The 17,196-nt window shown below is 37.1% G+C and overlaps 1 protein-coding gene across 1 annotated transcript; it reads left to right on the plus strand.

The window, feature by feature from the left end:
* Positions 1-9,974: 9,974 nt before the first annotated feature.
* LOC120430320 (uncharacterized) lies at positions 9,975-16,412 on the plus strand. Its single transcript, XM_039595420.2, has 4 exons — positions 9,975-10,312; positions 10,380-10,520; positions 14,834-15,217; positions 15,285-16,412. Exons 1-4 carry the CDS (start codon positions 10,206-10,208, stop codon positions 16,309-16,311), a joined length of 1,659 nt encoding a protein of 552 aa, XP_039451354.1. The 5' UTR covers positions 9,975-10,205; the 3' UTR covers positions 16,312-16,412.
* Positions 16,413-17,196: the final 784 nt, after the last annotated feature.

The following is a 17,196-nucleotide window of genomic DNA, read 5'->3' on the forward strand; positions in this document are numbered from 1 at the left end:
TAAAAGATCTCCAAAATCGATATTAAGTCCAAAATTGTAACCTCAAAATAGCAATTCTACTTAAACTAGTTCTATGACACCACTAATGAGAAAACTTTCAAATCATGAGGATTTAAATGTCTTATTTAGGTTCTGCGTTTATAATTATATTCAAACGAAACCAATATCAATCTTTAATTTAGATTAATGGTTCAATATGTATGTTTGTGTGTTTACAGTCCAGACTCGATTATTCGAAGGCCTTGACAAAATTTCACTTTGGATTAACGAATCAGAGATTTTTTTTTGTTGTCTTATTTTTGATTGTTGAGTTTTTAGTATGATCCCTCAACTACTTAAAAGTGATTTAAAATTTTCAAATCCAAGATGGCGGCAAAACCAGCAGTGTTTTTATGTTGAAAAAAACTATTTTGCAAGTTAGGCCGTTTGGATTTCAGGTCTTTGGATAATCAGGTCTGGACTGTATTGTACATATAACGTGAAAGGTTGAAAATGTAAAAATAAGTATATTTAAAAAAAAGTCATGATAGAGACTGCGATACAGATTTCCGTGATTCCCAGTTTATACACAAAAACATAGGTTCGTCGCTTGTACAAACAAAGTCTTTTGTACCTTCAACGTGTAGAACAGAGTGTAACATTAATTGCCTACAATCAGATCGCTTTGCTCGATTAAAACTTGAACTTGGAAATGAATTAATGTACCTTTTTTTCTTAAATTCTAATCTATCACACTTGATGCTGGTGCAGGTTTTGATAACAAAACAATAGCATCTTCCGTTGCATGGATCTGCGCTCCAAATGCGGTTCTACAAATCAGCTTGAGCGTGTCAAGTTCTCCCCCATTCACTAATCACCATAATGTGCGCGATTTTTCACCATTGAATTTATGAGCGAAGATGATGCGAACCATTAAAAGATGCTCGCCGCCGATCGATAACCATCATTTCCAAGCATCTCTTCTCTACAGCCGCGGACGGATGTGAGCTTTTCCCCCGGTGCTCTCTGGCATAAAAACAAACACAGTTTCACGGTTGAGTTGATCGCCAAGTGCGGCTAGAGTTCGCACCTCCCCAAGTGCTGCTCCGTAACGACCACATATCGTGGCCAGAATCTATGGGTTCATCTGAAAGTCTACGGTTTAGTGAATGAATTTTCGCGCTGCAGCTTCTCAGTTCTCAGTCGTCGTGGTCGTCGTCGTGACACGGCAGATGATCATTTTCCGTACGCTATAGACCGACGTTTTTTATGTGCTTTTTTCATTTCGGAAAACAAGTCAAGGGTACATTCATCATAACTTTCAATTGTTTTGTCGGGCCCTTCGGTCATCTTTGGAAGTGTGAAGCTGCGCGGGTTTTGTATTGTGGTTGATGGTGGCCAATGTCAACCGTGACGATGTGTTTAAAATTGTTAATTGATTTGTTTAGAAGTAATTTTCTTAGCTAAAAAAGCGAAATTACTAGCTTCCATAAGCAGTATAGCCTCAATTCAATTGCTGTTTTGAGGTTACAATTTTAGGCTAAAGATCGATTTTGGAAACCTGTGACATCTGAAAAACTATTTTTGCTTTACTGTCTATGTTGGAATGATGGATGTTAACAGGAGTCTATAATTTTATATTTTATTTAATTATTTAATTCAGTGCACTTTTGTGGATTTGTTGTCAAATTTATTCCGAAAATTTTCCATAAAATGCTGTTTATGAGCAACTTTCCCAGAATTCTGCCATTTCAAATTTTATTATTAGTATTTTTTTATTTATGCTTAAACTTTGTAGATTTCCCAAAGCCTAATTTGACAGCTGTCCATACAAAAATGGTATCTCAATATTCTAAAATCTGAATCTTGAGAACAAATTTTTAGTACATCGTTATTTTGATTCCAAAATTCAAAAAAAAAATATTTTTCTCGAAAAGATCAGAACATTTCCCAAATGTTTCATTCTTTAACATTGGAAATTGGGCTTAGAAAATGGAGGACTGATGTTTCGGTGAGGATTTGAAGACTTCAATTTTGCTGTTTGTTTTTATTTTATCCGCTGTATCTTAGCAAACAGAGGTCCAATCTTCAATGTCTCTTAGATGAAATTTTAGGATTTTTTTTGAACTTTTATGTAACAATATTTTCAGAAATGGTCGCGCATGTGCACTATTGAAAAAAAATCCAAAAACTGCATTTTTTTTGTTAAAATCTTACTTTGAGTGATCATATCTCGAAAACGGGGCAATTTATCAAAATTGTTGTGAAAGGGTTATCCATAAACCACGTGGGCACTTTAGGGGGAGGAAGGTGAGGTTTGCAATTGTCCAAGCTAAACAAACAAAAAAATTGCAACTTTTTCAATAATAGTTGGTTTTTTTGACAAAATTGTCCCTACTTTTGTTTAATTATATGGGCTTCTGATAATCGAATCATACACAAAAAAAATGTTTTATTTTTTCATTTTAAACATTAAATGCGAGTTCATCGAGTCCATTTAAATAAAAATTTAAAAGTTGATTGCCAATTAATACTGGAACGCCCATCACATGTCCAACTTACACGGACGCCCAAGCTCCCAAAAAAGTTGGAACGGTAACTTAAACTCGCTGGTTCTCGGGCATAACTCAAACTAGAGCGATTCTTGTTTCCAGTGGTTTGTAAGAGGAAAAATGTGTAATTTTACCTCTGAAAATGTGTAATTTTACCACTATTCTGGTGGAAGGTCGCATTTTCAGTCTAAATTGATTTAAAATTACATCATAAAAGAGGTAATATTCAACCTTCTAAAATTACACCTTCCAAATTTACACTTTTTTTGCTGTGTAGATATCCTAACAAATCACTAGAAAAAATAATTGCTCCCGATTGCTTGAGTTATGCCCGAGAACCAGCGAGTTGAATTTTCCGTTTCATCTTTTTGAAAGGCACTGAAGATGGTGGGCCAGGTTCAAGGTTTTTGGCGCGAAATGATGTAAAACAATGGAATTAATTGCTGCCTTTTTTTCGCATGACACTGCGTGCCACTGGACATTCCTACTTGTCGAGATTGTTTTACTCGATCGTTACGATGGGATATTGCCACAGATTGTCGTTATGAGATACACCTTAAAAATTTTAAAATTTTCATGTCAAACTCATTTTGTCATTGATCAACTGAAAACATCGTAAACCAGACACGTGTTTCTGAATCTATTGCATTTTATCACCACGTGAATACAGCATTAATTAATGTGATGCTGAATTCTCACGATAGTTTTTTTTTCTGCTACGCATCTTCTCATTTCCGGTTTGATCTAATTTGAATCTCTTGATTGCAGTTTCCTTTACAGTTTAGAACTAGTCATAATTCAAAGGATTGAGCAAATGGATTAATAAACATTGATTATAAAATTTAATTATTTATTGCTACTGAGCAATAATAAAAACGTGATCTAAACATTAGGTTCACGTTCGCCTTCGATAAGTACCTCAATGGTAAACAACCTTGTAAGCATCTCTCAACAAGACTCACCTAATAGGAAAATTAATACTCCGATCATAGCAAATCTATCAAGAATTATTACTTCCCTCCGGGGCGGTGATCGTTAACTCGATTACACCTCCACGTGGCTTCATCGAAACGTCACATGTCGCTCCACAAGATGCGGATTTCCCTTCCGAGAGCACACCCATTAATCATAGCTCCTCCTTCTATTAACTAAACGTGATAATTGTACCAAAGTGCCCCCCGAGAGATCATCGCCAGCGTAGCACAAACCCCACAGACAAAACAAAGTAAGCTCTCTGCTTCCTTTTCAAACTGTGTGGGCCTGTCTCCACAACCACAAACAGCTGATTTCCGTTTCCAGCCCGGGGCTTCACAGTCGATCGATCGCTGGCTGTCCAAAAATCTACCAAAATCTCCCGCATCGATCTTTGCTGTCTTTCAAATTAAGAACGGCCATTGAAGTTACGAGTTACTGGTACGAGACCACATTTTGGATTTGACTTTGGGCTCAAATCTTGCTCTTCAATCTTTTTTCTAAGTTCATAGGGTTGATTTTCCTAGGGACGGAAATTCTTTGGAGATCGTGTAAGCAACTAGTATCTGATTTGCGCCTGTTTTAAATTGGAATTTATCTCAAAGTTTATTTCTTTCCTTTTCTTTTCAAAGTGAGATCTTGAGCAAACTGAAAATGGGACCATCCATAAATCACGTGGACACATTTTTGGAAATCGGGTGCGACAAGCTGGCGTTAATCACGTCGAATTGATATTGAATTTTCTTGTCCTATTGATCAATACACACTGATACAATAACACTGTATGTTAACGTAACAAAGTTTGCTATTGAGTTGATATTGATTGCTTTTTTGTTAATTTATGTTTGAAGCATCTTTTAACTTAAAATGGCACATTGACAACATTGTTAATTTTTTTTTAATCTTGTATTTTCACTCACTGGGTTAGCGGGCATTATGTATAATTTTATTACTTAGTATATTAGAAACCAGCTTAGAATACCAAACAATAATCACAACAACGACGATCAAAACAATCAATATTATTGTTTATTAAAAATAATTCCAATATGTGGCACTTTAAGGCATTTACCCATTTTTGAACTTTGGTATATCTATTAGGATGTAACAAAAATGACTTTTTGGCGGGCATTCAAGGGTTTGTTCCGGTGGGCATACTAAGCCCAAATCCAAAATATGAGCTTGTTTGGACGTAACAGGAGCTGGCGCTCCGCCCTTCAATTTTAAATGGGATTTAACCCGTAAAAAAAGATTTTTTTCAAAAATGTCACTTTTTGAGGCATTTTGGCCACTGAAGCGTTTATTTACAACATCATTGGCGTGTAGGCCAGATCTTTGCGCATCTTTTGGTATATGAAACTATTGGCACTACGCCCCCCGGGGCATGGCCTTCCTCTAACGTGGGATTTCTGCTCCAGCGCCTCTGACGAGACAGGAGAAACCGGGACCGACGTTTTACTTCACCATCCGATAGAAGCTCAGTGGATCTTTTGGTATATATAACATTGAAATTTGGAGCACCCTGGAGCTCGGTACAGATCTTCAAAGTTTGGTATTTTTTCGAAAAATCGGCCCCGGCAAAAAAGATATGCATCGCGCCTCGCGACGCCCTAGACCAGGGGTGCTCAAAGTTTTTGGATGCCGGGCCAAATTTGAAGCTCAAATGAGCTTGCGGGCCTTAAGCATAAAATTGGCGGCTAAAAATTAATTTATATTTTTTTTATTTAAAAGATGAAAAAACATCTATCAGTTGACGATTTTTTTAAATTTCTGTTATTTTTTTAACATTTTCCAACAGCTGATGTTATTGTTTTAATTTTTCAAAATTTCAAAAATGCTTAAGATTGTTCATCTACACGTCTTTTAAGTGTCCCAAACTAAAAATAAATGAAATTTTGTTACTATTTGGAGAAAAACGAATATTAGTGTCGGAGGTCACGGTGGCTCTTTCGGCTTTTTGAAAACTCACCCGAGATTTGTTTTCATTGAAAGCTTTTTTACTGTTTTGAAAAAGGTTACATAAAATCAGATTAATTTATGTAACGGTGTAATTTTATCTTTCGAAAATATTTTCTAAAACTGAGGAGAATATGGTCGAGCGGAGGCAAAAAAATTAAATCACAAATTAACATTTCAATAAAAAAAAATTATAGAAATTGTATTATTACAGGGGATTTGCAATTTTTATTTTTAAGAAATGTAAGTTTCGACAAAAAAAACAAACATTTTAGTGAAAAAAAAAACTATCTGCGATACTGTTCATCGAAAATTCACTCAAATTAATTTTTTAACAAACCCAAAAGCAGAGGAATACATTTTAAATTGATATCAGCTGATTGCACTTAAATTTCCATTGAAAATTTGAAGTTCTTTTTATTAAATATTGTTTGTCCCTGATATTTCAAGCCAAAGGTTGCGGGGATTCATTTTGCAACTGTCATGGGTTCCAATCCCGAGGTGGAGGTAAGTACATGGTAAGTTTGAGGCTCAGTTCACAAAAAGGGTAATGATGACTTTTAAATTAATACGGAATACTTTTTGCTTTTATTATAGTTTTCTACCATAAACATTTCCAAAAATGTTTTATGTAAATCTTGACGATTTGTACTAGTTTCACTCACATTGAAACGTGTGAAATTGCTTCAAATTAGAAATTTTTTGGAACAAAATATTTCTTTCGTAAAATGAGAATCCAAATATGGATAAATCATTAATTGTATATCAAAAAAAAAAAAAAAAAAGATTAGCATAAAAATGTTTAAATAAACTTTCATTTTGAAAAAGGCAAATGGTACAAATGGTCATCGGGCCATTTTATATGATCGTTCAAAATGAGTTCGCGGGCCACAAAAAATCCCCTCGCGGGCCACATTTGGCCCGCGGGCCATACTTTGGTCACCCCTGCCCTAGACGCCATTTGATTTTGCTGGGGCCGATTTTTCGAAAAAATTACAAACTTTGAAGGTCTGTACCGAGCTCCAGGGTGCTCCAAATTTCAATGTTATATATACTAAAAGATGTGCAAAGATCTGGCCTACACGCCAATGATGTTGTAAATAAACGCTTCAGTGGCCAAAATGCCTCAAAAAGTGACATTTTTGAAAAAAATCTTTTTTTACGGGTTAAATCCCATTTAAAATTGAAGGGCGGAGCGCCAGCTCCTGTTACGTCCAATCAAGCTCATATTTTGGATTTGGGCTTAGTATGCCCACCGGAACAAACCCTTGAATGCCCGCCAAAAAGTTATTTTTGTTACACTCTAATATCTATGGCTACCAACTGTACGGATTTTTTCCTTACCGTACGGATTTTAGACCCTCTCCGCGGATTTTTAACAGGCCGGAATTTTTCGCATAATACGGATTTGTACGGAATTTTGACAACTTTTTAAAAATTTCATTGCTTTTTTGATTGGGCCAAAGCTTTTGCTAATTAGACATTTTTATTCAACTGTTCCATAATTTTACGGGTTTTCCTCAGTTCAAACTTGATTGTTAATAATTGTTATTTTCAAATTCAACACATATTTATCAAATAAAAGATCAAAAGGCTTTCTAAATCTTGTGAAAACCTTTAACCTTTGTTTAAACGTTTAACAAAAATATTTTTAATTCCCAAATTCCAAATTTATCTAAATAATTCCTTGACAGTTTTTATTATACCATGGTGTCATATCGGTAAAGTATACGGATTTTTGATCAGCAAGAGTTGGTAGCCTTAGCATATCAGATCGGAAAAGTTTTTTTCATCTAAGAAGCTCTAAGGAAAAAAAATCCATAAATTCCTTTAGAAAAATTTAGAGCCAGATCTGGGCACTTTTGTTTTTTTCCATACTTAAACATTGCTGAATAAATATAATTGGTTATTCCTTATGTCTTTGTTTTTTTTTTATTTGTGTAACTCTGTCTCAGTGTTTGAAGGTTTTAAGTTCAATCCACAAAATTCAACTTTTCCGAATATAATTTAAAATCTGTTAAAATATTTTGACGTTAGCAACAGTCATTTTCACTATTTTTTGCTCCTATTAAAAATGTGATTTCATAACGTTTAATTTAAAACTTTAACCTTCCAGTAATTTATGTTTAAGTATGGGGTTTCTCTCAAGTCAAAAAACACGGCCAAAAAGTTGCCTTTTCAAAACATTGCAGCAGGTGACTTTTAGATTTAAACTCAACTAGCGGCGAAGTTGGGTTGTACATAGTTAACGATGCTTTAAATTTAAAATGCATTGTTTTGTTGTGGATAATTGAAGACAAATACAAATCTGTTTTTGTTTTTTCATTTCGAACATGTCGAACATGTGTATTTTATTTTTATTAGTCACTTAATTTTTTTTGCAATTTCCTGTTTTAGATTGTAATTAAATATACAGTCTAAACTAGATAATTCAAAGGCACTGGTCAAATTTCACCTCGGGGTGATCGAATCACAAATTTTGTGTTTTTGTTGATTTAGAATGTTTTAATCCAAGATGGCGGTGATGAACTATTAAGAGCGAGTCCACGAGCAAAGCATACCCATCTCGCATCGACCTCACCAATCTGCCTGAAATTTTCAGGGTTTGTTTGTACATATAAAACTAGCATCTGGCCAAAATATGAGCACTTTAGGTCAACGGGAAGTGGGGCAAATCGGGACACAAAGTTTGAAGGTTCAAAAACGTCAAAAATCTTAAAATCTCAAAATTCAAAATGCATCTGAAAGGGATTAAAAAATGCAACAAAATGCAGGGAGAAGCATCACCATTGGTTAAATCTAAAGGAAGTTATTGGCATTTTAGTGAAAAAATAGCACAATTTTCAAACTCAAATAAAAATGTGTTCCATCCATCCATTTTTTATTGAAGTTTGAAAATTTTGCTATTTTTTCACTAAAATGCCAATAACTCCCTTTAGATTTAATCAATTGTGATGCTTCTCCCTGCATTTTGTTGCATTTTAGAAGCCCTTTCAGATACATTTTGAGTTTTGAAATTAAATTGAATTTTGAATAAGTTATGGCCTTTTAAAAATTATTGACGTTTTTGAACCTTCAAACTTTGTGTCCCGATTTGCCCCACTTCCCGTTGACCTAGAGTGCTCATATTTTAGCCAGATGCTAGTTTTATATGTACAAACAACCCCTGAAAATATCAGGCAGATTGGTGAGGTCCAAACGACGTCCCATACATAGAGGTATGCCCTGTTCGTGGACTCGCTCTTAAAAAATGCATTTCCAGAGGTTTTTTTTGAAAAGGTCTTTAAGCTATTGTCTTTTATATGTTTATAGAACCTTTAAAAAAATACTCTAGATTTTATAATTTAATAGGCAATCAACCATAAATTTTTTACTAAAAATGATGGATCGCGGAACATAAATTTGATGTTAGAAGTAAGCAAATAAAAAAATACGAAATTTATTTTTGGTCCTGATTTAATTATCCTAGGTTCCATACAAACCTCCAGCTAATTAAAACTTCCGATAATCGAAACTGCGGATTATCGAGGTTCAAGATAATCAAGTCTGGACTGTAACAAATACATTACAAATACTTTCAATCATCGGACTTCATATCTGGAGTTTTTTTTTGGAAAGGTCCAATAAACCAAATTTTTGGGTGTTTTTTAATATCCCTCACTCAAGGCGGTTCCAAAAACACCCAAAAAGCAAAAAACTGGAAATTTGGTTTATTGGACCTTTAAAAAAATCCCAGATATATCTTTTGCTTATGTTAAAAAAATATATTTTCAACAACTTTTTCTTTTAAATTATGTTCTGAATTACCTTTTGTTCCTGTAGACATGTTTCATATGCTTGTGATTTTTTTTATTGAATTTCGTATCTATCATGTGTTTTAAAAATTAAACTAATTGTGAGATTGACAACACCGATTAGAAGTTAAATTAGTTGGAACGAAATGGGATTTTTGTTACTGAACGATATTCTTTGTTGACGAAAATTAGCTCTTTGTACTTAAACTTGTAACCCTCCTCATCCAAGCTCTCATTTCAACAAATCGTTCTAAGCACGCCAGCCTTTCAAAGGGGTGAGGGGGAGGCTAGGTCCCTCCGTCCAAAGATTGGTATCACTGCAAGTGGGGGTATTTTTCACCTCCTCCTATTGTTCTACGCGCGTGTGTACGAGTTTAAGTACATGGGTAAGCACGTCTCCGACACACAAAACGCGTCATAAGCTATAGCCGAGATGATGGTTCCAGCACACGGAACGCGTCGTCACCTGTCGAGAGGGGCTGAACCACTTCTCCAAGTTGTACCATGTGCGGGGGTGGTTGGGGGCTGCAGATCGACCCAGGTCAGTGGCAGACCAACCACTCTGGCTGTGTGTGTGTACTTAAACTTGTAGCGGCGTACAGTGGCGTTCTGGTTTAATCTTAAATCTTCAAAAATATAATAGCCCCAGGTCGGTCGACCGGCGGATACATCCGAGAGTTGAGGCACAATGGGGGTTGCTTTTCAGAAGGAAAATTAGCATTAGCCAGTGGGAAAATGTATAAAAAGACCTGAGTTACGGCCGGTTCGAATCAGTTTTGAGTTGAATTTTGACCGGTAAAAACGGAAATCGAGCGCGGGTTTTTCGAGGGTGTTGAAACGAAGTTTCGTGTACAATAGTGCGTGAATATCAGAACGAATTCAAAAAGGACTTTTATGGACTCTAGTGAATAATTTGTGTGCGCGCGCAACTGCAGGACCCCCTTCAAGGATCATGAAACTACTGTTGGCCACCGGGGTGGCCCTGTTGAGTTTCTTGTCCGTCAAATCGGACCAATCGGACTTCAACCACATCAACTCGGATGGATCGTTCAGCTTTGGGTACAAACAACAAAGCAGATCTGCACCAAAAAGGACAACACCTCACACCGCTTCCTATTTCTTCCAGTTTGAAAAACTCCGAAACTGTCGGAGGTCACTACCACACGGCCAGTGGCAACCCGAAAACCATCGTTCGGGGCAGATTCGGAAGTCGTCAGCCGGACACGGGCCGCGTTGAGGAAACGGTCTACACGGCTGGTCCACGGGGGTGAGTTCGGCCACCTTGGGGGTAAAAGTGAAAGGACGGGATGAACTTGAGCTTGGCAGAGCACTTGGAAGAGACCGCGAAAAAAGGTCAGAAGAAGCGAAACATTTTGGGGACGGAACTCGATTGTGTTTCCACCGGTGGTGACGATTTTCCCAGCCAGATTAATGTGGGAAAATGTGCGCGCGCAATTTGTGTGCAGTTTTCTTGATGCTGGTGGCAGATTTGGTGCGGAATACCAGGTTGATGGTCATGAACGCGTTCTGTTTATACAGACGACGACCACCTTGGCTTAGAACTTGACTTGGGCAGAGTGGACGAATTGTGTTGATTAGTGATTTAATCGGGACGATTGTTTTGTGGAAGCAGTGCAACTGCAAGTGTTTCAAGAGGTTGTGGCTTTGTGAGTTGTGTTGGGTGAAGAACAGAAACATTTAGTGCGTTATTATCTGCTTCCAGAACATTCAGAAGTAAAAAAGGAAATTAGTGTTCTTTGAAGCAGTAAAAGAAGAAGTCAAAGGAAAAAATATATAATAAAGTGTTTTGAAATAATATTTTTCAGCTTTTTGTATTGTTTAACTGTGTTTATGTTTATAAAGAAATACTGAATAATTAATTTGATTTAAATTACATTTTTAACAAAGATAAAAATGCGTTTTTTGTTTGTTTTGAGCAACTATTTGTATTACAACAAGTTAACAGCTGGTTTTAAGTGTGAAACTTATCTTTTATATTCATTGTCAATCAAGTCCATTTTAAATAATATAAAGTACATCCACATTAAAATAATATTTGAACAAATTCAAATACAGATATATTAAACTATTGTTCATTGCTACTTCAAATCATGCACTACAACTGAATGAACATTCGAAATAATAAGTTAGGTATTTAAATTATTAACGCAAAGATAAATATTTACGAGCAATTCCAGCTCAAATCAGGAATTTTTCTGGTAGTTCTGTACCTGACCCTCTCAGATTTCAATGAAACTTTGTATACATGTTATCCTAGGCCTATGTAAGCCATTTTTGTGTATATGGAGCCAATTGTACTCGAAAGAGACATTTGAGAAGGGCGTAAGTTATTTAAATATTTTTGTGTTTCGTCATTTAAAAATTACTGTAGCCGTTGCATCGTATCAAAAAGTTGCCAAAGACAAACTTGTAGGAAATTGGACGAGCTTTCTGAAAAAATACACTGAAAGAAAAATACACACCACTTCTATGAGATTTTTCAATGTTCAAGTTTAAAAGTTAAATTTTAAGGTGATGTCACGTTTTTTTTCGCTATTTTTTATTATGAAATAGCCTAATATGTTACAAAAAGACTCACGGGAAATGCAGTCGTTAAGATACAACGGTTTTAAAAATCAAAATGTTGAAAAAATAGTTTTGTTGGTGGTTTTTGGCAGGCTTGATTTTTCATTCTCGAAAATATATTCACTGGAAAGCTCGTCCAATTTCCCATAAGTTTGCCTTGGACAGCTTTTTAATTTGACTCGATTGATAATATACGTATCTACTATCCAGGTTTCTTACACACTGAAAAAAATCTAGAGTTTTTTTAATAGGTCCTATAAACATATGAAAGACAATAGCTTATAGGACCTTTTAAAAAAAACTATAGAAATATTACACTCAAACCCCGATGGTTTGACACCAACTGTTGTCAAACGAACGGGGTCACTTTTTAGTTTGACACCCCTTTTACACGGAGTTCACACACACTACCAAACGTTTGTTTTGATAGTGTGCGTGAGCGTCATGTAAAAAGTGACAGTTCGTTGACTTATAACAACTTATAACTTATTAAATTAAACTTATATCCGTAAGCACATACATCCAACTGAAAGGCTGTCAAAGACAAACTTATACATAAAACATGCTCTTGATTTAATTGATAACTTAACCCTTTCAGGCCTGAATTTTCAAAAAAAAAATTTTTTAAGTTAATGATGGGAAAATGATTCTTATGACCATACGAAAATTATAGGCTACTTTTGGAAATTTTGATATGGTCATAAAGGGCCTGAAAGGGTTAAATAAAAAAAAAACAGTTTCATATTATGTTCTAGAGTTTTTTTTAAAGGACATAATATTAATAATATTATAATATATTATAAGCTATTGTCTTTCATTTCCTTTAAAAAAACTCAAGAGATGTTTTCAATTCTTTTCTGCCAAATTTGTTGCAATTAAGCAAGTTTTTTGCTTTTGCCATTGTTTGAGTCAGATAAAACTGTAATGATTTAGCAAAAATCTCTGCAAGCTTAGAAAATTGTTAGCTATTTTGGGGTAAATATAACGTCATGATTCGAATTCCCGGACGCTTCAAAACCCGGACACCTCATCTTGTTTTATCAATTATTTGGATATAAGTTCGCATTATGAATGTCAAAACTGTGTTATTTGATGAATTCTAACATCAACTTTCATTTAAAGTTTGTTTGAACGCTGTAGTTAATGTCAAAACAATTAAATAAAATAAAATTATAAGAGTACCAAAAATGCGAAACATTTCACGTGAAATATTTCATAGGCGTCCGCAGCACCGGGAAGGCAATACAGAAATTTATGGTTTTGATTTCCTTAAATTCAAGCAAATTTTTACATAAAATATCGATTGTTTTGACTTAACAGCTTATTTGAGACCTAAAAAATGCCATTCACTAACATTTCAGTCCAAATTTGTGCGATTCATTAGCAAAAACGAGTGTCCGGAATTCGAAGCAAAAGTGTCCGGATTTCGAATCAGCTTTTATCAGTGTCCGGGATTCGAAGCACAACAAGTCATTTTAATTTTCAAATTCTGATGAAAAATTGTTAGAAAAGACATATTTTGCTTGCATTCTCTTAAAACTTACTGTTAATACTACATTCTGATGATATTTCTTCATTTCCAACTAATTACATGATTTTTTGTCAGCTTTAACAAAAATGATATGCTACTTAGTGTCCGGATTTCGAATCATGACGTTATCATGATAGAGCAAGCGTTGAAATGTATTTAGGCAAATTTAAATTTTATTTCATGTTTTGTCCACATTAATCATACTTAGAATACAGTCCAGATTCGATTATCTGAAGCCCTTGGAAAAATTGCACTACGGATTTTCGTTGTCCTATTTTTTTTATTGATGAAATATCAAAAAATTCACTTTTTAAATCAGTGGGCAATCGACCACTCAAATTTTACTAAAATAAAGTCAACGAACTCAATTTTAATATAAAATGCAAGAAAATTTAAAAAAATGTTTTTCTTGATTCGATTATCCGAAGTCCCATGCAAACCTTCGGATAATCGAGTCTGGACTGTACATTGTAATATTATTTAGGCTATTTACAAATTTAAAACTTTGAGAGCACAAATCGGACATAGACGTAAAATTTTAGGAAAAAAATGTTTTCATAAATTCTTTGATATTTTGCAAACGTTTGACAGTAGCATAACTTTTATAATGAAACAAACATTTTGTGATACTTTCAGTTTTATTTGTTTTGATTGGGCTTGAAGCTTGAATTTATTTTTCTTCCCTCCCTCGACCTTGATAAGAGCCAAGGGACAGAACCTTTAAAAAAAAATGTGTGCTGGCCGTGTCGTTTAAAATAAATTAGGAACAAAACAAAATACTGCGTCATTTGGCTTTAACCCTTTTTTGCCAATTTTAGTTCTTTTGCAAATCATAACTTCTCTGGATTTATGTTTTCTTTTTTTGTGTTGGGCTCTTTTATTTTGATTTATTTTGTTAAGTTTTACTTTTTATCTGATGCGTTGAAACAGAGTCTGGAATATAAAATAAATTATTGTATACCTCTGTCTACTAAAATTATAGGAAAAACGAGGCCAAAGTATATCCCGAAAATGCATTTTTCAAAACATTAGCAACGAGAGCATACACTTACCGACTAAATGAAAACTTTATTTGCTGATTTGAAGGTCCCGGGACCAAAGAGCTCAAAGCTGAAATTATTTTCTATTATTTTCAGAATGTTTTACGTAACCAGTGCATTTTGCTGGAGACGCATGGTTTTTTACGTTTAATCAATGTACCGGATTCCGATCATTTTGAAATCCTGTAAATGGGTTTTCAAAATGTTTGGTTATGTTACGTAAAACATTTGAAAAAGCCATAGAAAAATATTTTCAGCATTGAGCTTTTTGGTACCTAACGCAAATTTTAATGGATCTTCTTAATACTTCATGGAGCTGAAAATAATAACTCCTCCCAAATACTCTCAAACGTATTTTGGTATCAAAAATATCCTTTATTTAAAGGTTTTTGATAAAAGACTCACTTTTTTCTCAATCCACAGCTTCCGCGCCCGTGGCCCCAAGATCCACCGCAAGCAGAACCTCTCGCAGGTCCCACGCGGTCCGATAGGCACCCCCGAGGACCCGCAGGCCGATCCGTACGACGATCCGAGCTACGACTTCCAGTTCAAGACGCGCAACTATCAACGCCGCGAGGGAGCGGATAGCAACGGTCGCGTGAACGGGCTCTACACCTACGTGGACGATGTTGGCGAGAAGCACTCGGTGCGCTACTCCGCCGGATCGGGAACCGGCTTCGAGGTGGCCAACCCCGTACCGGATGCACCCAACACGATAGCGTACGAGAGCCCGCTGTACAAGACGCACAAACAGGTCCGCGGCAAGGTGGCGTTCGAGAGTGGACCCAGCGGTTCCGGGCAGTACAAGTAGGGAATTGGGGTGCGAGGGGGGGTCTCTTACGGAGGAATAGATGATTTGTTTAATGTTTTGCAGGTTACTGTCGGTAGGTCCGGATCAGCGGCGCTCGGAGACAACGGGTCCGGATGGAGTGACGCGAGGTTCTTACTCTTATCTAGATGACAAGGGAGTTCAACGAACTGTGCAGTATATTGCTGGAGCAGGCATTGGGTACAAAGTGGTTCAGAGCACGACCGGAGCCGGAAGTCATCTGTTGGCGCAACCTGCTACCAATTTTGGGATCGCACACGTCGAGCAGAGCGAGGTAGCTGATAATAACAACCCGAGCTACAATACGGCACCGTCAGGACCAGGGACGTTTCCTACATCGAGCGATCGACCGACGGCAGCAGGGTTTGATGGGGCACGACCATCGGGGTCGGGAGGTTCTTACGACGGATCGAGACCTACTGGAAGCGGATACGACGGTGCCAAACCAGATCGTGATGGATACGACAGTGGAAGACCAACGGGGCCATCATTTGACGATGATTTCGATCGTAAGAGACCATCTCCATCAGGAAGCAAGACCCCTCCCTCGAGCAGCACGGATCGTCCAGAATCTACGGAGAACAAAGTGCGATTTCCCGACGACGATTCCGAATATGGATCAAAGCCCGCAGATGACAGTATCATTGGGCTGGTCCCACCCAAGTACGACTTCGATCCTACCGAAGACCCACCCCTCTCGGGACCGTTCGATATCAGCATATCAAGTGGACCTTCCGGCCCGTCCGGACCAGGATATCCCAACTTTGACGAGTCCGCGCCCGGTGCTTTCAACTCCAACGATTTCGCCAACTACCCTGAGGTCTCCTACGACCGGAAGAAGCTGGAAGAGGACAGGAAAAAGGATTGGCGCGAGTTCGCCAAAGATTCAACGATCATCAAGAACGTCGGCGATTGGTACGTGGGACTGGCGCCGGGAGCCTCCGTACGGGCCCACATCCAGAACATCGACCTGCTGCCTTACGGAGGTCGTGCTCCCTCGCCCAGCGAAGCCCTTCGAAGAGATACCCAATCGAAACCAAAGCAACGATCGTACGAACGGAGGCGGAGATGATTTTACAACCTTACTTCCTAGCTAGTTTTAAGAAGCCGTGAATATTTTCGAACAAGTACCAAAATATAGCAATGTAAATAAATTATTTCCTTCCCCAAAAACTACTTTTCTACCTCCAAATGAAGACATTATTCCGTCCGTCCAGCGTGGTCCACATTGTTCTGGGCGTTACTCGACCGGAACCAAGATTTTCCAAACGGCGCACAATAGGAGATGTTTCCTCCGGCGTTTACATTATGCAGGGTGGAAGTTGTTGAAAAGTGAGTGCCTAAAATGAGCCGCTGAAGATGCAAATGAGGAGACCACCGCCAGCAGCTCTGACCTTCATGGTTTGCAGAAATTTAGTTCCTAAGAAGCGCCTCAATGATGTCCGCTCACTTGGTCACTGGGCGGTAAATGTGTTAATTCTTTATTTTGTGAGAATTGTTGTACATAATTAAAGAAAAAAAAAGAGGTTGTTGACTCTTTAAAGAATCTATCTTAAGCAGTTGCCAAGGTTTTATTTTATTTTTTCAGCAATTAAATGTAAAGTTGTTTCTTGACCCCTTTCCTTCCGATCTGCGTACTAGCCTCAAGACGACAGTCGATTTGATCTTGAACGTATCCAGATTTTTAAGCAAAGATGGCGTTATGAATGGTGAATGCCGGAAATGTCAAAATCGCGCAGTGGTACCAACATTACAAAAAAAGTATGCCATGGCACGAAAGCCACACTTTTCTAATGATGGTAACACGGCGCGATTTTGACATTTCGGACGTGCACCATTAGTAACGCCATCATCTTTTAAAAACCTGGATATTGCGTGTATTGCCAAAAAGACACGCGGCATACCAGCCTCGGAACGACGCGCCGCACTTTCGGCAAATGCGCGCTGTCAAATCCCA

The sequence above is a fragment of the Culex pipiens genome, chromosome 3 (assembly GCF_016801865.2).
Source record: "Culex pipiens pallens isolate TS chromosome 3, TS_CPP_V2, whole genome shotgun sequence".
NCBI lineage: Eukaryota > Metazoa > Arthropoda > Insecta > Diptera > Culicidae > Culex > Culex pipiens.

Excerpts from the sequence above, each read along its gene's own strand:
- LOC120430320 (XM_039595420.2), top strand. The coding sequence starts at position 10,206 with ATGAAACTACTGTTGGCCACCGGGGTGGCCCTGTTGAGTTTCTTGTCC. Across the intron at positions 10,313-10,379 it reads GATGGATCGTTCAGCTTTGG|TTTGAAAAACTCCGAAACTG; the intron begins GTACAAACAACA and ends TATTTCTTCCAG. Across the intron at positions 15,218-15,284 it reads AGCGGTTCCGGGCAGTACAA|GTTACTGTCGGTAGGTCCGG; the intron begins GTAGGGAATTGG and ends AATGTTTTGCAG.